General features: G+C 39.3%; 1 protein-coding gene across 1 annotated transcript in view; it reads left to right on the top strand.

Moving 5' to 3' along the window:
- The first annotated feature begins 637 nt into the window (after window positions 1-637).
- LOC106088358 (uncharacterized) overlaps window positions 638-25,231 on the top strand; it is a 53,866-nt gene continuing 29,272 nt past the window's right edge. Inside the window, exon 1 of the mRNA XM_013253835.2 lies at window positions 638-778. Within this exon, the coding sequence (XP_013109289.1) occupies window positions 675-778 (104 nt within the window). The 5' untranslated portion in view covers window positions 638-674. The remainder of the gene's footprint in view (window positions 779-25,231) is intronic.

Raw genomic sequence — 25,231 nt, forward strand, 5'->3', positions numbered from 1 at the left:
TCAAAATGTTTTAGAGTAGTTTCTTGTCACCACTACTCTGGCACGAATGTATGTACATATGTACATAACAATATTTTGCTGGATTTGTGGTTCATGCAAAACCTTTTTGATTTCATGAATATTTTCTTAATTTTCTTGAATAACCAAAAAAGTTGCATTATTATTTATCAGAAGCTTTTTGCTTCGCGTTGAAGCGGCCTACCACACTTTTCCCCACATATGCATGTACGTTGTACACACATACGCAGTACATTTTTCCGTCTGCAGACGTAATATTGTAATAGCATTACTTTGTTTGAAATTACTGTTCGCTTGAAATGATTTCACTGCGGTTAAATTGCGCGTTCACATCTCCAATTAAATTATGTTTCCTTGACAACTGTTTCTTCAAATAGTTTATATGGCATTACACAGTGTTTTGATGAACGCTGTCATTATCACAGTAAACGGATTCTACATATGTTCAACAAATGATTATACAAAGCATTTTCCCCGTTCGATTGTAATAACAAATGCCTTCAACGAATTATTTTCTTACCACTGTGCAATGTGAGTTTCATCTACAATTTTTGTCACCCCTTCAAATAAAAGATTTCGCGCATGTTATATTCGCTTTAGTTTATCATCGTTGTTCAAAGCGTTAGAGTAACCAAGTTCATTAGCAGTACTCGAAAATGTGTCTTAAATGTCCCTTTGGCTTGTATTTAATTTTATATATGGCTTTTTTCGCGTTGAAAGTCTCGAATGCAGTGCCAAAATACGAAACTAGTAGCGGAAAGTAAGTTATTTTTTTAACTATCACAACATTGTTATCCAATGTGAAGTGTTGTAAATAAGTAAAAGCGTGCTAAGTTCGGACGGGCTGAATCGAATATACCCTCCACAATGGATCGCATTTTTCAAGTTCTTTGCACGGTTTCTCTTCATAGGCAGAAACTAAAAAAAAATATTATGGGAGGTCAAGTAATAAATGAATAAGAATTGCTTCCTGTGTGTGCTCAAGGAGTTAAATTAAGAGCGAGGTTCATAAGAAAGCTATATCAGGTTAGAGATCGACTCGGATCATACTGGGTTTAGATGTTGGCCATAGCAGAATTCATCGTACGAAACTTAAACCAAATCGATTAAAAGTTGTGCCTTTTAGAGGAATGAAATCGAATCGAAGAAAAAAATCGATAGATCGGTTTATATGAGAGCCATATCAAATTATAGACCAATTCCGATAATACATGGCGTACATTTTGGCGTTCATGGTATAAGAAAGGAAATTTCAGTGCAAACGAATAACAATTACGCCCTCCAGGAGCACAAGAAATAATATCGGGAGATCGGTTTATATGGAAGCCATGGAACTATTCAGATGATACTTGGAACGTATATTGAAGGTCATAGTGCAAAATTTCAGCCACTTCGAATAAGCTTTGAGCCCTCTCAAGATTCAATGTTAAAGGTTAGTCTTGAATCTGCCTCTTTTGTATAAACAACTAGCTGACCCGGGCTCGCTCCGCTGCGCCTTCTTTTACTTTATATGGAACAAAAGTTTCCTTGGAATATTTATTTTTGACAATTAAAGAGCTTTTTGTGAAATACCATGCTTCGCAAATAGTATATGTATGTCGCTCGACTTACAGTTTAACAATATAAGTGCCTTTATCTGCATCCCATATGATCTTTATTGGTCTACGAATTAAAGTTTGGATGCAAGGTGTACTCCATTTAAAAAAATACTTTATTTCAGCCCGATATTCTCATGATATCTGATTTAGGGGTGTTTTCGGGGGTGAGATGGTCCCCCAGAAAAATATCAGCATCATGCTCTTCTTTCGAATGCCATTTATTTAATCCCCATATTGCCATTAGCTTAGGGGAGTTTGCACGATGAGGCGTCCCCCAAATACATGGAACCAAAATAGGTTATCAAATTCGTTTTCTAATCTCAAATACCTTTAATTTGAGCCACATATTGGCATGGTTGAAAAATTTTTACAGTTTGGTGGTTGTTTCGTCACTAAAAAATTGCTGTTTGTGGGCTATTTTGGGAAAGGGGTAGACACCAGAAAATTGGTCCCGGCTGTGGGTGTCAATTCTTGCTCTACCCACCAATACCTTTCATTTAAGCTCCACATTGACATGGTCATTAATATGCCCGATTTAGGGGTGTTTTGGGGATTGGGATGGTCCCCCAAACACTAAGCCCGGAAAATATATCAGCAACGTGCTCTATCCCCATATATTTATATATCATTTGTTTGAACCCCATATTGCCATTGGCCTCAAAATTGGATATTAAATTCGTTTCCTAATCTCATTGGCCCTAAAAATCATAAATATTTAGTTCCACTCTCTTTAAGACCCAAATTGTCTTGGTGAGCAAATACGTCCTATTTGGGGGTTGTTATGATGGTAGCACGTCCCCTAGACAGTTGGTCCCTAATGTTGATATCAGATACGTGGTCTACTCCCAAATACCTTTAATTTGAGCCCCATATTTCCAAAGCCGGCAAACATGACCGGCTTGGGGGGTGTTTTGGGGGATGGGCGGCCACTCAGTGAGTTGGCCTTGTAAATACACATCGGATTCGTATTCCACTCTAAAAACCCTCTTATTTGAGCCTCATATTGCTATAGTCAGCAAATACTTACTATTTGGGTGGTGTTGTGGGGGTGGGGTGGCCCCATAGACACTTTTCCCGAATATTGATATCAGATTCGAGCTTTACACCCAAAGACCTGTCATTTGAGCCTCATATTGCCACGGTCGTAAATTTACTACCTTTGGGGAATGTTTTTTGGGGAGTGGCGCCGCCCCAACACTTGGTCCCGTATTTGGATATCAGATTCTAATTCTACATTCAAATATCTTTTATTTAAGCCCCATATTCCCATGGTAAGTAAATATGTCCGGTTTGGGGGGTGTTTTTGGGAAGGGGAGGACCCCCAGAAACGTGGTCCCACATTTGGATATCAGATTCGTATTCTACTCGCAAATACCTATCATTTGAGTCCAATATTGCCATAGTCGGTAAATATGTCCTATTTAGGGGTGTTTTGGGGGTTGGGGTGGTCCCCCAAACACTTGGTCCGACATTTGGATATCAGATACGTTTTCTTATCCTAAATACCTTTCATTTGAGTCCCATATTGTCGTGATTGGTATAAATATATGTTTGGTAGGTCTTAGGGTGGGGCGGCCCCCCTAGGTACCCCATCCGAAATTTGAATTCCAAATCTTTATTTTTAGGGTACTATATGAGAGCACACAAAAAGCGCTACCCATCTCCGAGATCTGGCGTTTCTGAAAATTAGGGTAAGGGGGATATTTTAGATATCAAAAAATGTAGTACTCTATTTTCACCACGGGATCATTTTACACCATCTGTGAAAATTTCAAGAAAATCGGTTCAGCCGTTTCTGAGTCTATAAGGAACACACAAACAAACAAACAAACCTACACAAATTGATTTTTATAAATAAGATTCACTTTGTTATGTTATGGATTGTTCTTTTACGCCAAAATTCAAAAATTCTTGTAATCAAAAAAAGTCAGGAATTCTACAGCAAAAGATGTTACATGAGAGGACGATTCGTTTGTGCTCCTTCCATTTGCCAGAGAGAGTGAGCGCGTGAGCATATGGTAATTGGGAAATGGTCAGTCAGTCAGTTTTAATACACGCAAAAAAATTTAATATTTGAATATCCTTAAGACAAGGTTAGGTTAGGTTGGATGAGGATGGTATCAGACATTAGATGCCTTAGTATCCGTCGAGGCCAAATGCGACCCATTGTGATTCCTTGCGCCAATCCAATCTGATTTAATTGCTGAAGTACTATTTTTATAGCAATTGTGCAATATTTCTCTCCACTAGTGAACATTAGTCAGTAATTTTTATCTTTTTGATTTAAAAGTTTATGGTTAAACTTTTAGGAACGTCTGAGGTAAAGAATGGTTTGTTGTGCGAAAATTTCAAAAAAAAAAGTGAAGCCAAAAATGTCTTGGTTACTATAAAAGACGCTTTGTTACATGCAAATATTATTCTCTTGATTTGTTAGTCTTCCTAATTTTTTTCCCTCCACCATAGGATGGGGGTATATTAATATAGTCATTTGGTTTGTAAACTTTGAAACTTTCGTATATTATCCAATAAAGTGCTGAAAGTTTGCATGAGGTGTTTTTTATGACTTCCAACAACTATGCAAAATATGTTTTAAATCGGTTCATAACCTGATATATTTGTCATATAACCCAATCAGGGATTTTGACTTCTTGATCCTTTAGGGCTGAAATCTTGCATAAAGTGTTTTATTTTGTCTCGCAACAACTATGCCAAATACGGTCTAAATCAGTTCATAACCTGATATAGCTCCTATATAAACCCATCGCCCAAACTTCAAATTTTATCGACATCGGATAAAAAATGCTCCTTTTATGGGCTCTGTACTATATATCGGGAGATCGGCCTATACGTCAGCTTTATCCAAACATGGTCCGATCTGGACGACGTTCAACACAAAGATGTCTATCAAAACTCACTGTTTAAAATTTCATCAAAACCGGTTGAAAAATGCTTCTTTTATGAGCACAATACTCTATATCGGGAGATCGGTCCATATGGAAGCTAAATGCAAATATGGTTCTATCTGGACGATTCCAACAAAGAGGTTAAGGGGTGTAACAAAACGCACTGTTTCAAATTTCTTCAAAATCGGATGAAAATGCTCCTTTTATGGGCTCAATGCTCGGGAGATCGGTCTATATGACAGTTATATCCAAATATGTTCTGATCTGCACGATGTTCAACATTTTATATCTGGAGATCGGTATGGCAGCTATATCCAAATATAGTGCGATCTGGACGATATTCAACAAAAAGGCTTAGAATGGCACCAGTACTCGCTGTGCCAAATTTCATCAAAATAGGATGATTAATTTATTGGCTCATTACTCTATATCGGGGGATCGATCTATATGACAGCTATATTCAAATATAGTCCGATGTGGACCACACTTTACAGGAATCGGTAAGGGTATACCAGAATACACTTTGTCAAATTTCATCGAATTCGGGTAATAAATGGATCTTTTATGGCCTCAATACCCTATATCGGAAGATAGGGCGACCGATCTATAGGGCAGCCATATCCTAGTATAGTCCGATCTGAACCATACTTCACAGAAATCGGTAGGGTTTTACCAGAACTCACTGTGCCAAACTTCAACTAAATCGGATGCAAAATGACTAATTTATTGCCTCAAGACTTTAAGTCTCGAGATCGGTCTATGAGATCAGAAGGTCAGGTTTATATACAAATAATACGAAATCATCAAAAACTGTTTGGAAAATGTTTTTATACCCATCTGCAATGTTATAAATAAAAAATAAAAATAAAAAAGGTATTTATTGGGTATTTATCTAATAAATACCCAATCGTTGGGTATTTACCCGGTAGAAATATATTCACACTATTGCACATTACTGTGTACGTACAGAAATAATCCCAAGCAAGCCTATAGGCTTGCACATAATCGTAATTGATTGCCCGTCACTAGTATATACACTTTCTCACACACAACATAATTTCCTTCTTTTTGACTGAGCAAAGAAAAGTCAGTATGCTGAGCAGCTCGGTCTCGTGTAAGTGGTAAACTAGGATAGTGACAATTTTAAAAGTTTCGTCTATGGTACCAATGGCAAAAATCATTAAAGCAACAGACAAATGGCTGCAAGATCCAAGAAAACACAACAGGAATTTCTAAGGCACATAAATTGTTTGATAATATTTACAAGAAAAAGAAATATTCATCCCAAAGTAGGTATGTATATAAATGTGCGAAAACAATAACTCCAATCAGTATTTTTTTGTTTTGTTTTATTTAGATCATAATACCAACTTATAATGGAGTTATGTGAATTTAATACATCAAAATAAACTCTAAAAGAGTTTCAAAACCAACTGCCATCTTCTTATTATTGGTAAAAATTTGTTATTAAAATTTATGTTACAACATTAAAACGATGTTGCTATCCTTCTTAATATGCACAAACTATTTTGAAATTGAAAAAAAAATATACATATACATAAGCATGATGTTAATTTTTTTTTATTTATATAATGAAAAAATAGTTACAACCCCGAATTACAAGTTCTACAATATATGGGCAGATTGCAGAAACAGTTTACCAACCACCAAATTTTCCAATAAATAAAATGAATTTTTTAGTTAACACAATGTTAGAGTAGATATGTAACTAGCTGAACCGGGACCGCCATTGTGATATCACAGGAACAGAAGAAGTAAGATGTTTTCTAGTTCCTACCGTTGGACCATCCATACCGCCAACAACTTGCGAACGATCACATCAGCTAAATCAGACAGGTTCTCAAAGAAATGAGAACCTAAAGTGGAACTCCTTCTAACTGCAGCGTGGGACATACACACAGAAGGTGTTCTATTGTCTCTTCTTCTTTGATGTCCTCACATCTTCTGGAAAAGTCGTTAATGGCAACCTTCAGTCTCACAGCATGTTTTGCGACTAGATAGTGACCTGTCATGACGGACACAATGACTGAGATGTCTGTTCTAGCGAGTGATAGCAAAGCAGTAGACTTCTTCAAGTCTATATAAGGCCACATAGTTTTGTATTGCTTACATCCTCCTCTTTGTGACCATATCATTCTTTGCCCTTAAGGCCGGATCCTGAAAACTAAGCTTATATGTCGCTAGAGCATTCCCACAGATTCCATTTTCTCTGGAATGTGTAGGGTAGTTCCTAGTCTCACAAGCTCGTCCGTTTTACAATTCCCTGGGATATCTCCGTGGCTCGGCACCCAGAACAGGTCAATTCTGAACTGTTCAGGCATCTCGTTGAGAAATCTGCGACAGTCGAGGGCCGTTCTTGTGTTCAGAAATACGTTCTCCACGGATTTAATGGTTGCCTGACTGTCTGAGAAGATATTTATGCCAATCGTCATTACGACATTTTATTTTAGGCATTCCACCACTTCCTTAATTGCAAGGATCTCCGTTTGATACACACTGCAGTGGCCGGGTAACCTTTCCGATATGACCAGTTCTAGATCTTTAGAATACACCCCAAAGCTGACTTGGCCGTCTAGTATAGAAGTTTATGTAACTTCTATTACCAGAGATATCGTTGTTCCAATTGGTCTATCAGGAATACAAGTACAGTACTTTTTATCAAAAATGCGGCACAGTCAGGGTGTAATCCAAATGGCGCGCGGTCTAAACCCTCAACTTTTGCGAATGGCCCTTTTGTAATTGTGTAGGCAAGAGTTGCCTTTCATGCCCTTCCAAAATGTTTGATTTAAAGTTCGATTTCCTGCCTGAAACATTTTCCTGTAAATGAAACATTCTATCCTCCAAAGGAGGCAGGTGCAAGCTGGAAAGAACTACTTCCGTCTTGCTCGGATTTATGCCTAGACCAATTTCGGTGTTACACGTAGAGTTTCCAGAAGTATATCTCTTAGAGTACTGAGAAACTTTCCCCTAACCGCAATAGCCACGTCATATAATAATATATTGTTAATGGCTTTATTCTAATGTAGAGGACACAGTACACGTTCTTGAGGTGTTCTTCTGCTGTCCTTTTCTGATCCCGCCGTAATCTTTTAGTAAGTAAGTTATTAATAATCTTTTTTATGGTAGAGTTGATGTCTAGAAACTTCAACTCCTTCATGATTGACGTCGGTTTTACATTATTGAAAGCACCTTCAACTTCAAGAAATCCTACCATTGTATATTTCTTGACAGCGAGATAACGCTCTGTGTAGTCGACAAGTTCGTGAAGGGCTGTTTCAGTGTACTTGACCTTACTATATGCATGCTGCTGCCGAGACAGGCGATCTCCAGGAATATTTGCTGTAAGATATGTTTCGACTTCTCAAGAGTCTTCAGCTCGGACACAATTTCCCTAATAACCTCCGACAAATGCATACCAGTGACTACCTGTTCTGGCGCCACGTTTTCCGTTGGAGAATTTCTCGGGAAATGTGTATCAACGAGTAGTTCTAGTGTTTTCTCACTTAGCATTGTCTGACTTCTGAATGTTCCCCACCGTAATGGGTCTCGAGGCCAGAATATCCATTCGTGATCCGCTTTACCATTATGTCTACCTCCTCCGCAGTTTCCACCTCTTTTTTTGGTGCTGAAGGGATAGATGTACAGAATTTGTGCCGAAATTTATCCCAATCCTCCTTTTTTTCTGTTTAGCCGAGAGACCACTTCTGCAGTATTCCCTCCAAGGCTGAAACTAATATAACGATGTTCAGAAAAGCTGCGGTCGCATATTCTTGCAATTATATCTTCCGATTCCAAGGTAATATCTAGTACATACTGCCTGTTCCTAGTAATAAAGGTCGGTTTATCCCCTTTATTACAAATCGCCAGATTGCAACTTATAATATATTCAATAAGCAGCTCAACTTCCCCATATCTGCTGTTGTGCATTAGCATCACTTCCTACAGTGAGGCTCTATTCTCCTGCAGAATCGGCTACAACCATCAACTTAAGGCTAGAAGGGGGCATCTCTGAATCGTGTGTCATGTATAGGGAGGCCAGCCATTAATGAAACTTATTTATTTCACGGCTGGCTACTACTGAGTCTTCCGTTCTTAGCTACGGAAAAAGAAAAATATTTAGACTATTCTTTGCAAAAATGCAGGCTCTGTGGCTACCATTCCCCGTACCCTTGAGTAGTTTAAATCCCGGAATTCTAAGTCCACGAACCGTTCCTCCACAGACCCATGGTTCCTGCATAAGAACCACCGCAAATGCCCCTGCCATCAGGCGGACCTTAGTGCCGCCGAAGCGGCCTTACAATGGTGGAGATTTATGTGCAGAAACCGGACCATAATCTGGATTGAGAATTTACATCTCACAAGATTCGTTAGATCTTGTCAAGATATGTTTTCTTGTGCATCCATGGACAGGTGAGAAAGCTGTGGAACCACTCTTCCTCAGGACACTGGACACTTGCATGGTAGACGATTCGTCCTTAGATACTTCACTAGCTCCTGTTGTCGATGTACTTTTTGAGTTCCGTCTTACGCAGCTGACGCACACCTTGAGCCCAGGCTAACCGGATGACCTACCCACACAAGGCTTGTAGGGTTTCGATGCCTTTCCCTCCTGTTTTGATCGTGGCAGGGGGATTTTCTGTCTCCTGCAATCCGCAAGACTTTAGCGACGAGGTCGATAGTTCGTCGAGCAAGTGTTCAGCAACAACTGCTGAGTTGTCTCCTGATTCCCCAATCCCCAACAGCGTTTATAGAACTTCAGTTTCAACTTATTGAATCCGGGTATTGATTGGAGGGTATAAAAACATTAAATAAAATAGTACAATAATTCAGGAAGCGAACGTAAAGCGCAGCCAATTATGAAGTGAACAGGGGTGACGGCTTCAAGGTCGCTGGAGTCAGATGACATCGGTGATATTGACCTCAAATTCGGTATGGGTTCTATATCGACTAATGCTGTGGCCAGCTATTTAAGGTGAAGTGGGTGTTAGCCAGCGTTCGATTCAAGTGACCCTTAGCTGACTTTACGGCGGCCTCCCACAAGCCGCCAAAATAGGGTGCCCTGGGTGGAATAAACGTAAAGTTAATGAATTAATTTGAACAATAATTGACAGTGTAAGTTTTGTTCCTGTCATCAAATAAAAACGCCTTCAATTACTTCAGTTTAGAATTGGCACCCACAAAATTTGTGCTGTTGTCGCAAAATATATCGGTAGGCAATCCTCTTCAACCGATCATTCTCTTGAGGCCAGCGGTAAAGGCATTCGTTGACATGTATGAGACTATTTTTTCACTTCAATTGAGTTCCTTTTTTATGGCAAAGCTGTTGTCCTTTTGCATCTTGGTCGATATGATCGCATATATTCTGAGGCCATTCTTCAGCATCCTTGCCCAGAAAACATGGACCCGTGAACCAGATTGATGATTTAAGCTCTTGCACCGTTGAACCCCTTGACATAGTAACCGCTGGATTTAGTTGCGAAAGTACATGGCGCCAAATACAACCATTAGTCGACTCTTGTATTTCCGATATTCGATTTCCCACAAAGACAGAGAGTGTTAAGGAGTGTTGTTTGAGCCAGAATGAACTATTTCGGATTTAGCCCATAAAAATTCACAATTTTTTGGTATATTGAGCACAAGTTTGCCCTTCGTGTACAATCGAGAAAGATATTGAGCTCCACATTGCTTGAAGTTTGGCAAAGACTTCCTTTTTGTTGGGTCGACTCTGGATTTTGCTGTGAACAATTGTGAGAATACCTTCCCAGAAGCAACTTGCACCCGAATGTACAGACAGCAGCCATATGCACAAATTGACGAATCAAAGAAACCGTGTAATTGCGTTGATTCGTGATTGGATAGTTGGTAATAACAGGGAATATGTATGGATGGCAGCATTTCGAGATCGTTGGCTAAAGTCAGCCAAGCCGTGTGAAGTTCCTGTGGCACTGATTCGTCCCAGCCAATGTTAAGTATCCAAAGCTCTTGAAGCATAACGTTTGCCTTCATAATGAGAGATGCTAAAAGGCCAAGAGGATAGAAAAGCGATGACGAAAGCGATAAAATTTAACGTTTAGATACAGTTTCATATTTGATTTTGGGCGTGGACGAAAACAAAAATACATCCCTTGGTTGATCCTAGGAAATACACAATGCACTTGTGATGCACGAATCATCCAAATTCAAATCTTTAATGGATTTATTGCTTCGAAAATTCTGAGATTCGAGTGACATTTGTTCAGCTCGAAACATCCTCTTTTTAAGAATTCAGCTACCTGATACTTCAGCTTGGTTAATTCTTCAATAGTTTCACCACAACCAAGAAAATCACCGACGTAAAATGAATTTTTGATAGCCGTTGCACCTAGTTCGAAAGTATCCACGTATTCCATATCCAGTTCCATACGCCACAGTATTAAGCCGATATGTTTTTATCTCCTCTTGGTCTGAATACCGCCATTGGTATTTGCGGTCTAGTTGTTCAATCAAAACTTGCCTATACATGTTAACTATATCGGCAGTCAATGCGAATCGATATAGCCGGTACCTTAAGAGCAGCAAAAACAACTCTTCTTGGGTTAAATATCGTTTAGGAAGATCTGTGTTGATGTAGGGCAGGAGCCATCAAAGGCCGCGCAAAGTTTAGTCGACGTGCCATTGGCTTGAAAACGCAGTGATGTGGAATGTAGTGGTGGGATTCACTCGAAGCAGGCCGTTTTTCTAATCTAGTGTAGTAACAGTAACAATCCACCCAAAACAAAATATCAAAGATCGTCTCAGCACCAATGGGAAAATCGATCTTCTCTGATTTGAAGAAATATTCGTCTACAAGCTTTGTATTTGCTGGCAAACTCCAAGACGAGACATCCAATTCCCAACCAGGTTGATACGAAATATGTGGAGTAAAGCAGAATGACAGCGAAATTTCAAAGTAAGTGATGCGAGATTTAACGTTGGTGGAAGAATTTTGCTTCACCTTCGTAGAAGTATCTCCGATGCTGGAAACTTCTACAGGTTTTTTCACCCTTTGTAAATTGAGACGTTGTTCAAACTCATCAGTGACGAAATTTAACGGTGAGCACGAATCCAGAAGAGCCCGTCCAAGCCTATACGAGCTATAGTTATCTCGAACAAACACCATGGTTAGACCGCTACTTAAACCTAACCTAACGTAATACTTTTATGAACATTTTTCCATAAGTAATGAGGAAATGTCTAAAACCCAAAAAAAAAAAAAAAATAAAAAACGTTTGGGAAATTTTTTCGCTTCAACTTAGTATTATTGAACGTAACTAACTCCGTTTATTGTAAACCTCTTAGCGGCTTCGTCTACAGTAACAGGACCTTCCTTTTGTTCCAAAACCAAAGACTCTTTAGTCGCAAAAGTGCTTTGATAGCCGCAAATGATTATTAGTGTACTGCACCAATAATTATGCTCTTGTGTCTCTCCTACTAGGGAGAAAGGGTGAGGATTTGAGCATGTAGACCAGTGGTTGGCAAAATTACTCACTGTATTGCACATTTTTTAGTACATGCAAAAGAAAATAATCCCAAGCAGAACTATAGGCTTGCAAATAATTTCAATTGTGCTCGTCACTGGTATAGGCACATTCTCACACACAAAATTTTTTTCTTTTTTGTTTTAATTGAGCAAAGAGCAGAGAGTATATTGAGCAGTTCGGGCGAGTGCGGATTGTAAACTCGGAAAGTGACATCTTTTAAAGTTTCGGTACAAAAATGCTGGTATGTCCAATGACAGAAATCATTAGAACAACACACACATGGCTGCCATGTACAAAAAAAAAAAAAAAAACAAGAATTTCTACGGCACATACATTGTTTGGCAACATTTACGCGATAAAGAAATATCCATCACAAATTAGGTATTTAAATGTGTGAAAACAACAATAATTTTTTTTTGTTTTATTTATATTGGGTTGCCCAAAAAGGTAATTGCGGATTTTTCATATAGTCGGCGTTGACAAATTTTTTCACAGCTTGTGACTCTGTAATTGCATTCTTTCTGCTGTCAGTTATCAGCTGTTACTTTTAGCTTGCTTTAGAAAAAAAGTGTAAAAAAAGTATATTTGATTAAAGTTCATTATAAGTTTTATTAAAAATGCATTTACTTTCTTTTAAAAAATCCGCAATTACTTTTTGGGCAACCCAATAGAATAACGAATACAGCAGATCATTATACAGAACCATAATCTATTTGTTCGAAAATGAAGGCTTTAAATATAATTGTGTACCATAACATCGAAACAAATCCATGCATGCTCTGAAAGAGTTTGAACTACCAACTGGTAGCTGCCTATAAATTGTAAAAAATTTAGTTTGAATTATGTTACAACATTAAATATAATTTAATTATGATTTAAATATAATTAATTATGAATTATGTTACAACATCCTTCAATATGCAAAATTCATTTTAAACGTTTAACGTTAAATTAATTTATAAATTATAAAAAACTCGTTGAAACCCCGAATAGCATGTTCTGCATATCAAAAATGAAAGGAATTGTCAGGGTTAAAAAAAATATATATTTGTCACAAATTATTGCAAGACTTTATCGCGAAAACATGTAAATTTATCGCAAGCAAATTCCAAATTTTTAAGAAAAGAAGTTTACTTGACGAAAACTTCGATTATGTCAAGCGATTTTTTTTTGCCTGTACTGAATGAAATCAACAACTTTTTTTGCTGCAAAATCCAAAGAGGTGTCGCACTGCGGGACGCCGTTCGGACTCGGCTAAAAAAAAGGTTCTTTATCATTGAGTTTGAACTTGAATTGAAAAGCACTCATAGATGTGTGAGAATTTGCCCCTTCTCGGTTCCTGGTGGTAATGTTCTTCCTTAGGGTAATATTATCATTACTTGCTGCACTTCCAAATCTCAAATACTTGCTGCACTTCCAAATCGCTTTAATTTAAGCCTCATATTGCCATGGCCGGTAAATATGAATAGTTTGGAGGGTGTTTTGGGGCTGGGGCGGCCACCGGCTCTTTGCACTGAAAATAGATATCAAATTCTTTCTTTATTCCCAACGGAAATGAAGTTCAGTTTTGGGGGTGATTTAGGGCGTACCCCACAACACTTGGCTCCAAAATTGGATATCAAATTCGTTTTCTACTCTCAAAAACCTTCATTCGAGTCCCATATTGTCATAATGGGTCAAATAACCCATTTGACGTATTTTAAGGTGGAAAAGCGCCACCTAGACTTGAACGCAAATTTTAATGTCATATTCGTGATCTACTCCCCAATACCTTTTACTTGCACACAAATTTTTATACCATATTCGTTTTCTGGTCTCCAACACCTTTCATTTGATCGGTCCACTTTTGATTTGGGTTGTGTTTTTGGCATAAAGGGGAGGGTCTGTACCCCATCCGATACCAAAAGATTATATACCCCATGTTTCCTTCCAGACCAACCCACACAATATGCGAACATTTTGAGAAAATCGGTTCTGCCCTTTTTCAGTCTATACGGAACAAACAAACCGAGTCCCATATATCCGTGATGTGCCCATTTTGGGCGTTTTAGTGGGGGTGGGGTGACCCCCTATATTTCGACATGAAGGTCCGGCCCCTCCCGATATCAAAAAATTATATAGCCTTTGTTTCTTCCAGACCAACCTACACAATCTTCGAAAATTTGAAGGTAATCGGTTCAGCCTTTTTTGAGTCTATACGGAACAAGCAAACAAACCAACTCAAATTGAATGATTTTCACATTGCCATTTGAAAATTGATAAATGCTGCACTGTTGAAAGAATTTTGCAAAACAAATCTCATCTACATCAGCAATCAATTGGCTTTTACATGTTAATAAAATCTTTAATCCAAAGATACTTTTATCTGTGAACAATTTTCAAGTATTTAATTGTTCTTATTGCAAATTTACGGCGCTATAACACGGCATGTAGATGTCTTATGACATGTCACTTTTTGTATTCACATTTAATTGAAAATGTTTCTCAAAATTGTCAATTTACATGCGATTGATATCATAAATTTGGGAAAACAGTTTAATTCGGAGTTGCTTACTTTTGACTGACAGTATATATACATAGTTGATTTATTTATGTTTTTGCCAAAAGGAATAGAGCACACTCTAATCAAAAATAATTACATGTGCTATTTTGAAAAGTGATTTTCGTATGTTGGTTTCTTTTGTATCACACCACATGTACAACTCTACATGTGGTAAATTTGACATGTCATAAGACAACTACAACCCGTGTAATAATAGAACATTTTCAGGAAAAAAGTTCGATATCATCTAACGGTATCGCTGATCATTCACAGTAATGTTACGATTCGCATCATCGTTGAAAAAGTACGGTCCAATGATGCCACCAGCCCCTAAACCGATAAAGATCTTGCAATGCTTTTGGCTGGTCTTCACTCCAAAATCGGAAATTCTGCTTATTTACCTACCCAACCAGGGGGTCGACTAAACTGACCATAAAATGGAAGAAGCGCGTGATGAACTTTCTTAACAGAGTACGCGTTTTGATAATAAAATTTCGTTTGTAAGACGATTCAAATTATAGACCAAACTAAATATGTTTGACAGTGAAATAAAACACGAAACGTGCGTGAGTTGTTTATGCCAGTGTTGTCAAAAAGATAATAGCTAAAAAAAATCATCCTTTACATAAAAATATGGTGACTTGGATATGTTGAAAACCAAGCAACGGCTCTGATTTGGTTTTAATTTGCAAAATCCGGACTTATCTTGGATCATTACCTTTACGATCTGATACTGCACCGAAGTTGGACAACACATCAGGTGGCACTGGCGTACTCCAATCGGCTTACACCATTGCTTGACGAAAGCATTTCCAATCCCGATAGTATAGCAGCGCAATGGCAAACCATTGCCCACTCCATGAAGCCGCAATATCTGTACTTGGGTATCAAAAGCCTTCACCAAGGAACCCATGGTTCGACCAGGAGGGCCAAAAAGCTACCGAAGCCAAGAATGCAGATATAGATAGCAATTTTACAGTCAGTAGCAGCGGCTGAGAAAAGGTGAGAGGAAAAACGTCTCTTCCGCAAGAAGAAGAAGAAAATGGAAAGAAGTGAGTGTGAGCGAATCGAGATGTTCAGGAGACAGAATGAAGTTCAAAGAATTGAAGATCGAACCGATGGCTTTTGCAGTGGCAAAGAAGGAAATCTGATAAATGATGCATATACAGGATATAGAAAGAAAAAACTTTCCAGCTGCTGGTATCCGATGATGATTACCACGAGTATACAGCATAGCCAATCCCTGATGATGGTTTGGACTGTGTGCCACCCATTCAGAACGAGGTCCAGTAACCCGACTGCAAAACAATAACGCAGTAGGAGCTGATGGATTGCCGACTGAACTGTTTAAGACTGGAGGCTACACGCTGATAAGTCGTATGCATCAGCTCGTCTGTGCAATCTGGCTAGAAGAACTCATACCCGATGATTGCACGCACAGATTCCATTTTTACGCTATTCAATTATCTTGTTAAAAATTTCGGCGAATTGGTTTTAGTTTTTTGTTAGCGTTTTTTTTACATTGTTTTTGCTCTCAAATTGGTAATATGATTTCAACAGAATATGGTCCCGATTTCGACAATTGCTTTAAATTCTTTTTTTTTTTCATAACATACTTGACAAACAAACTTAAAACATTAGCCAAAATTACTTTTAAGATGTTGCAGGAAAATAATGTTTGACCAAAATAGAAACCGCGTACATTCTGCTCAAATGACGTGCTCAAATTCATTTAAATTGACCGAATTTTTATTTTGTTGGATACTATGTAGGGTAAAAATAACCACAATTAATAACCTATAACGGATGCTGACTAAGGAGAAATTGGATCCTATCTACTATGCCGACGATGTTATAACATTTCTGAGGGATAGGGACCCGAATCTGTACAAAAAGGCCGAAAGGGTATTGGAGATAATATACGTGTCGAATAGAACACCTAGAGGTCTGAATGGCAACCCACAGAAGACTTAAATCTATCAGTTCACTAGGGTGGACCAATTTGGGCCCACTTCTCAACAGAACGTTTTCGATATTCGAAAAGGTCAAACACTTAGGAGTGAAGTTTTCGAACGGGAACCCGAGGCGATACTCGAGGTCGAGGCGAGACACTGCTGCTAGCGGCACAGTCTTGGATAGATGCAATTCTGGTATTGCCATCTGAAAGTTCATGCTACACGGATGACTAGAGGGCACAGTGGACCTGGGAGTCTACTTCCGACTACTTGACCATAATACGATCCTACAGGTATAAATACCATTGGCAGTAACCAGGGCTCTAAGAACCAGACAGTGAGGACATGGTCGCATTCTTGAAGTGTAAGAAGGGGATTAACGCCTTCTCTGCGGATGACACGATCCCCATAGTTTTGGTGTCGGGCCATAACGAAGTAAGGGGGAATGAAGGAGCAGACGATTTGGCAGTGAAGGACAGAGGACTGCCGAATCCTTTCGGGAGACGCATTCCGAGTGAAGGGCCGCCACAGTCAAATGACGAGGCTGTTACCGAAAGGAAATAAGAAAGAGGTCAAAGTAGCTTCGGTATCATAACGGAGGACTTCAAGTGCACTTTGGCAGAATAAGTGCGGTAAAGGTATGTGTAGGACATGTGGGGAAGATGTCTTATGTCATTGCCTGGCTTTGCGGGGCTTACAGACACCGGCACATAGGTGGGGACACTATACCAGTATTGAATCGACTTAGGGTCGCGGAATGCAGAACAATTAAATAGTTAGGGATTCTGGTAGCAGAACGAAATTGCCGACATAGACTTTTTCCCGAGATTACTTTGATATTAGAGCGATATCAAGATATTGTCCGGTTTGGACTACAATTTATTATATGTTAGAGACTTGTGTAAAATGTCAGCTAATTCGGATAAGAATTGCGCTCTTTGGGGGCTCAAAAAGTAAAATAGAGAGATCGATTTATATGGGAGCTGTATCGGGCTTTAGACCGATTCAGACCATAATAAACACGTATGTTGATTGTCAGGCAAATCGGATAATAATTGCGACCTCTAGAGGCTCAAGAAGTCAAGATCCCAGATCGGTTTATATGACAGCTATATCTGGTTATGAACCGAATTGTACATTATTTGACACAGTTGTTGAAAGTAAGAATAAAATACGTCATGCAAAATTTCAACCAAATCGGATAGGAATTGCGCAATCTAGAAACTCAAGAAGTCAACTCGCCAGATCTGTTTATATGACAACTATATCAGGTTATGGGCCGATTTGAGCCATACTTGGCTCAGTTGTTGGATATCAAAACAAAATACTTCGTCCAAAAATTCATTCGGAATATATAAGCACAAGAATATGCGACTGGGATGTGTTGGATGACCACAGCTTCTCTCATCATTGTTACATAAGTCTTAGCGTTAAAGAAATACTGTAGAAGTGGTTACTCAGCCAAACAGAAGAAAGGCGGATTGGGATAAATTGAGACATAAATTCTGCACGTCTATCCCTTCTGGACCAGAAAGGGAAGTGGAAACTGTGGAGGATATAGACATAATGGTCAATCGGATCACGAAGACCATGCTTGACTCGCTTGTGTCTGCATGTCCTAGTGCCAAACCAAGGCGCAAACAGCGACCGCCACGGTGGACCTCAGAGCTGGTTGGTCTAAGGAAGGACTGCAGAAAACTTTTCAACAGACCGAAAGCCACAAGAGCACCACACGATTGGGACAACTATAAAGCTGAGCTAAGAAAATATAAGGGCGAGCTGAGAAAGACTCAGAACAAATCCTGGGCGGAAAAGATTCCGTCCTCGAGACCTATTAAGGTGGGGTATATTCAGAAGTCAGAGAATGTATGGACAAAGTCTAGTGAGGAAACACTAGAACTACTCGTTGATACACATTTCACGGTAAATTCTCCAACGGACAACTATTCCTGATAGAACCGATTGGAACTACGATATCCCTGCTAAAAGATGTTATATAGACTTCTATACGGATGATTCCGAACTAGACGACCAGGTGGGTGTTGGGTTGTTCTCGTAAGATCTAGAACTGGTCATATGGAAAAGGTTACCCGACCACTGCAGTGTGTATCAGGTGGAGATCCTTGCAATTAACGAAGTGGTGGAGTAGCTAAGATATAATGTCGTAATGACGATTGGCATAAATATCTTCTTAGACAGCCACGCAGCCATTAAATTCCTGAAGAACGTATTTCTGAACACAAAAACCGCCCTCTACCATCGCAGATTTCTCAACGAGATGGCTGAACTGTTCAAAATTCACCTGTTCTGGGTGCCGGGCCACAGAGATATCCCAGGGAATTGTAAGGCGGATGAGCTTGCGAGACTAGGAACTATCCTACAAATTCCAGGGATACTGGAATCTGTAGGTATGCCTCTAGTGACATATAAACTTCGTTTTTAGGATCAGGCCCGAAGTGCAGGGAATGTTAGATTGTCAAAAAGAGGGGACTGTGAGCATTCCAAAACTATGTGGCCTAATCTAGACTGGAAGAGATCTACAGCTTTATTGTCACTGGCTAGAATAGACGTCTCAGTCATTGTGTCCGTCATGACAGGTCACTGTATAATCGGAAAACATGGTGAGAGACTGAAGGTTGCCAGTAGCGATATTTGCAGAGCTGTGAGGACGTCGAGGAAGAAGAGACTATAGGACACCTTTTCTGTGTGTGTCCCGCACTTATTCTGTGTGTGTCCCGCACTTACTCAGAGGAAGTTCATCTTTAGTTTCTCATTTCAGCTGATGTGAACATTCGCAAGTTGTTGGGCTTTTTAAAGCGATCTGGATAGTTCAACGGTAGGAACTAGAAAGCATCTTCTTTCTTCTGTTCCCGTGGTATCACAACGGAGGAAATCGTCTAAGTGAGTCTGATGTCAGACTGCCACTTAAGCGATGATTATATCTTTATAACAGAGTGATAAGTTTTCAGTAATATTTCTGACGCGTTAAATATGACATTAATAGCCTGTTGTCGTTCGTTCGGCTTACAAACGAAAAAAAAGTAATTTCGCTTTGTGTATCTAATTTTAACCGAAGAATTTTTTGAACGACAGGCCAAACAAAAAGTAAGCTTTCCCATACAAAAATGGGTTCAAGTATACCGTAACAGTGAAATTATACAAATTTTACCGTTAAATAACCTTAGGTGCCCATCACGGATTCTATGATAAAAATAAGGGGTCAAAAAGGTTGTCTATAACAATTTACAGAAATCTCTCTTAAGATTTCTGTAAATTGTTCTAGGAGCTCCAAAAGTAAAAATGTTTCCTTGGTGAATCGAGGTTGTTGTTGTTGTAGCCTCATTTCTCTATGTGGTGGTGGCGATCCTCTTCAAGCTCCATTGATGCTAAATTGGTTATTTAATAGCGCAAGGCGAGTTATGCCTTGTTATGTCGACCATCAATGGCACTCAGTTTTTATGTAACAGCCGGTGCCATCCGGCTTCTCACTGAGACACTCCACTCGATACCGCTGATTGCCGCGACTGCCGTTGCAGCTACTCCGTATGGAGCACTTCACTATCCGCAACCTGGGACGTGCTCGAGGCTAAGCTTCTCGTGACAACTATGACACAATACAGTTTGGAGCTCAAAGTTCCAGCCTGTTTGGAGAATAAATAGTTATCCCGTGACAGGGTGCCTCGAGGTAGTTGTAGAATGTTGGACTCCTCCTTACCCGCCAAAAAGTGAACGCCAATGGATGATTTTATTTGTCTTTTATTAAGCACATCACAATTTTTTTTGTTAATAATGTTTTAAATATGTGTATGTGATTGAAATAAAGAAAGTCACAACATAATTGTACAATCGTAATAGATTATGAGAAATCGAAAAAACACCCCTATGGCAATCCAAAAAACGTAAGCATATAACCAGTAAGGAAGGGCAAAAGTCAGGCGGTGCCGACTGTACAATGTGGGCGCTATTACCAATTCTGAACCAATTTTGATGGACCTCGGCGATCAAATATATGTCAAACAGTAATAACTACGGTTGACAAATGACAACATTTTTGCAAATGACCCAAAATCTGACGAACATATATATGGGAGCTATATCTAATTCAGAACGATTTCAAGCAAATTTCTCAAATAATGTGGTAGTCGAGGAAAGCGTGGTGCAAAATTTTGGGAAGATTGGTCAAATAATGCGCTGGCAGCGGCTTTTGGGATGAAAATCTGGCGATATACATATATGTTGAGAGAATCGGTTAACAAATGACCATTTTATTGCAATATTACTGCAAATCGGACGAACATATATATGAAAGCTATATCCAAATCTGAACCGATTTTTTCCAATTTCAATAGGCTTCGTCTCTAGGCCGAAAAACATGCCCATACCAAATTTGAAGACGATCGGATGAAATTTGCGACCTGTACTTTGTACACAAACTAATATGGACAAACAGACAGACGGACATAGCTAAATCGAAGCAGAAAGTGATTCTGAGTCGATCGGTATACTTATCAAGGGGTCTATCTCTCTTCCTTCTGGATGTTACGAACTAATTCACTAAGTTATAATACCCTGTACCACAGTAGTGGTGTAGCGTATAAATAAGAAAACATTGACTTACGTATGTGCAGGAAAATTCGACATACACAAACCGAAAAGGAATTCGACATACACAAACCGAAAAGGATTCTATTTCGAGCGTTTGTTGTTTGCATTCCTTTTCACAATAACAACTAAGACTGTAAGGTCACGAACAGTCTTGCAGTGTAAAAAGGAGATTAACGCCTTATCTGAGGATGGCACAATCCGCTTCATTTAGGTGTCGGGCCGTAACAGAGTAAGGGGAATGAAAGGGTAGAAAATTTGGCAGTGAAAGGCCAAAGAGAACTGCCGTGAATAAACTTGGTTAACCCGAAGCCCTTCGGGACGAAGCAGTCCGAGTTAAGGGTGTAAGCTACGAACCCTGTGGAATAATGAAACAGTCGGTAGGACAGCGAAAATCTTATGAGGTGATCCGGCTATTACTGAATTGAAGTAAGAAGGAGGTCAGTATATCTATTGGTATCATAACGGAACGCATAGGACTACGAGCTCACTTATGTAAAGTCGGCGCGGCAAGTGATAGCATGTGTAGGGCATGTGGGGAAGATGATGAGATGTTAGAACATCTCCTATGTCATTGCTCGGCTTTCGCGACTAAAAGACACCGGCAGTTAGGTGGGGACACAATACCAGACATAAATCAACTTAGGGGCGTGGTATGGAAATATAGGGTTTTTCTAAGAAGCACGGATACAACTTAAAATCTTTTTTTCGAGGTTGCTTTTTAGTTTTTAAAGCGCACAACAAGCCAATTACTGGCTTGGATGTATGTCCATAGTGGCATGGGCAGGATTAATATCCGCACCCTCTTTTAAAACTAACTTAACCTACCGTGATCTTTGGCTTTAGAGGCTGTTATGACCCCTTGGTAAATGACGCAATATTTATTAGGACGCTTTTATTCGTTAATTCTATGTATACAACCTGTACTGTAGTTACAACTTTTTTTGTCTTGTTTCGTAGGCTACCAACAGATATATATGCAATCAAAACAAAATTGTAACTGCCACACAAAGCCGAGTATTCAGAAATTGGTAGACCAACATTCCGAGTGGGGTCACCCACATTACACTCCCACAACATCCTCATCTACTATAAATAGTGATACTCTTTCTCTCGCATATCTGCCAGATGTTCATCTTACCCTCACTACCAATACTCCCACCCATGGGTTTACATTCACACCCATACAAAAACCAACAACAATTTGCTGTGCTTATTCCTCTTCTTTTACTAAAAATTAATTCTCTCTTTTTCATAGCTTTGCTTAAAGGAAATTTTTTTTTTCACATATATTCGTCACTTGTCTGGAAAAATAGCTTTCGATTCATGTCAATTTCATTCAAATTAATTTTGACGGGCCATAACGGAGTAAGGGGGAATGAAAGGGCAGGCGATTTGGAGGTGAAGGTCAGAGGACTGCCGTCAATAAACTTGGTTAACCTGAAGCCTTTCGGGTAAAAGCAATACGAGCGTACTTTGGGGGGGGACACAACATCAGACACTAGCCAACTTAGGGAAGTGGTATAGACCAACTTAGGAGGGTGGTATGGATTTTGTAAGTAACTCGGAATTCTTAATTATAAAAATGACTTTTTCGAGGTTTTTTTATACCCTCCATCATAGGATGGGGGTATACTAATTTCGTCATTCTGTTTATAACTCCTCTAAATAGGCGTCTAAGACCCTATAAAGTATATATATTCTTGATCGTCATGACATTTTGTGTCGATCTACCAATGTCCGTCTGTTCGTCTGTCTGTCGAAAGCACGCTAACTTTCGAAGGAAAAAAGCTACCCGCTTGAAATTTTGCATAAATACTTTTTATTAGCGTAGGTCAGTTGGGATTCTAAATGGGCCAAATCGGTCCATGTTTTGATATAGCTGCAATAAAAACCGATCTTGGGCCTTGACTTCTTCAGCTGTGAAAGGGCGCAGTTCTCGTCTGATTGGACGTGGTGTTTTGGTATGACTTTCAACAACTGTGCTAAGTATGGTTGAAATCGGTTTATAACCTGATATAGCTGCCATATAAATCGATCTTGGATCTTGAGCCGTTAGACGGCGCACTTAGGACGACATCATCTGATGAACCGAATTTAATTCTACATCTAATGCCTCTGGACATTGCGGCTAGACAAGGGAGCTTTCTCCTTGGTCATGTGGCGGCTACGGACACTGCGTTATCCTTGATATTTTGTCCGATGTTTCAGGCAGTGTGGATTACACTCTACCTGAGCCGCTTTTTGATAAAAAGTACTGTACTACTATTCCTGATAGAACCGATTGGAACTACGATATCCTTTACCCGATCACTGCAGTGTGTATGAAGGGGAGATCTTTGTAATTTAGGAAGTGGTGGAATGGCTAAGATATGTCATTACGAAGATTGGCATAAATATCTTTTCACACAGCCAGGCAGCCATTAAATCGCTGGAGAACGTATTTCTGAGCACAAAAGCCGTCCTAGATTGTCACAGATCTCTCAACGAGATGGCTTAACGGCTCAAAACTAACCTGCTCTGGGTGTCGGGCCACAGAGATATCTCCGGGAATTGTAAAGTAGACAAGCTTGCGAAATTAGGAACTACCCTACACATGCCAGGGACACTGGAATCTGTGGGTATGCCTTTAGCAACATGTAAGCTTAGTTTTCAGGACCAGGCCCGAAGGACAACGAATGATACAATAGATGGTCACAAAAACATGGTGGCCTAATCTAGACTTAAAGATATCTACCGCTTTGCTGTCACTGGCTAGTGTGTGAGTGTCTGATTTAGCGGATGTGAACATTGGCAAGTTGTTGAGCTTTTTAAAGCGATCTGGATGGTTCAACGGTAGAAACTAGAAGGCATCTTCCTTCCTCTGTTCCTGTGGACAATGGACGAAACAGTCTAAGTGAGTCTGATGGCATACTACCACTTAAACCTAACCTAACCATAACCCACTTTTTGCTCAAATACATATAATAACTGTCAAATAACTATTCAATATATTTAAAATTTTTTTTAAGTTTTATCTGGTAATTCCGGTTATTTCACAATGACAAATTGGCACAATTGTTGGAATTCATAACAAAGAACTACATGCTAATATTCAGCCAAATAGGATACACACTGCGTATGTAAGGGCTGAAATCAGGAAGTCGGTTGGTTAATTGGTTAATGCCAATGCCACGACAACATGTTCTCTGACATGTGTAATATTCCTACTCGAGAGATGTCGACATCACAGTTTAATTTTTAACATCATGAGCCAAAGTGAGAGCAACTCTACGGTTGATTTCATAAATCTTTAAATTAATGGTCCGGGCTCGAAAATGAGTCCAATCTTAGTAAAATATGAGTTTGAGTTAACAGCTTGTAAACTGAAATTTGGAATGCAGAGTACACTAATGCTCTGAAACAACCACATCAAGCACCGTACAGTTATGGCCCTAAAAAACTGGTCCAGAGATTCGAAGCCGCTTTGGTTGCAATGGCTCGAAAATAGGTCTAAAAATAGAAAATAGTCGCCATATATACTTCATGAATCGGGTTTATCGGGTTTATCGGGTTTGGCGGAATTTTGATCTTATGATTCTTAGTATTCAAGAGTAGATAGATCGATCCAATTATAGTAAGAGAGTGCTATGTTCGGCCGGGCCGAATCTTATATACCCTCCACCATTGATCGCATTTGTCGAGTTCTATGCGCGGTATCTCTTTTTAGACAAACATAGAATATTGAATAAGAACTGTTATGCTATCGGAGCTTTATCAAGTTATAGTCCGATTCGGACGCTAAATGAATGCTGAACATTGTAGAAGTCATTGTGTAATATTTCAGTTCATTCGGATAAGAATTGCGCCTTGTAGGGGCTCAAGAAACAAAATCGGGAGATAGGTTTATATGGGAGCTGTATCAAGCGTATGTTGAAGGTCATGAGAGAAGCCGTTGTACAAAATTTCAGCCAAATCGGATGAGAATTGCGCCCTCTAGAGGTACAAGAAGTTAAGATCCCAGATCGGTTTATATATACTTAGCACAGTTATTGGAAGTCATAACAAAACACCTCATGCAAAATTTCAGCCAAATCGGATAAGAATTGCGAGC

Source organism: Stomoxys calcitrans, chromosome 2 (genome assembly GCF_963082655.1).
Source record: "Stomoxys calcitrans chromosome 2, idStoCalc2.1, whole genome shotgun sequence".
NCBI classification, from domain to species: domain Eukaryota; kingdom Metazoa; phylum Arthropoda; class Insecta; order Diptera; family Muscidae; genus Stomoxys; species Stomoxys calcitrans.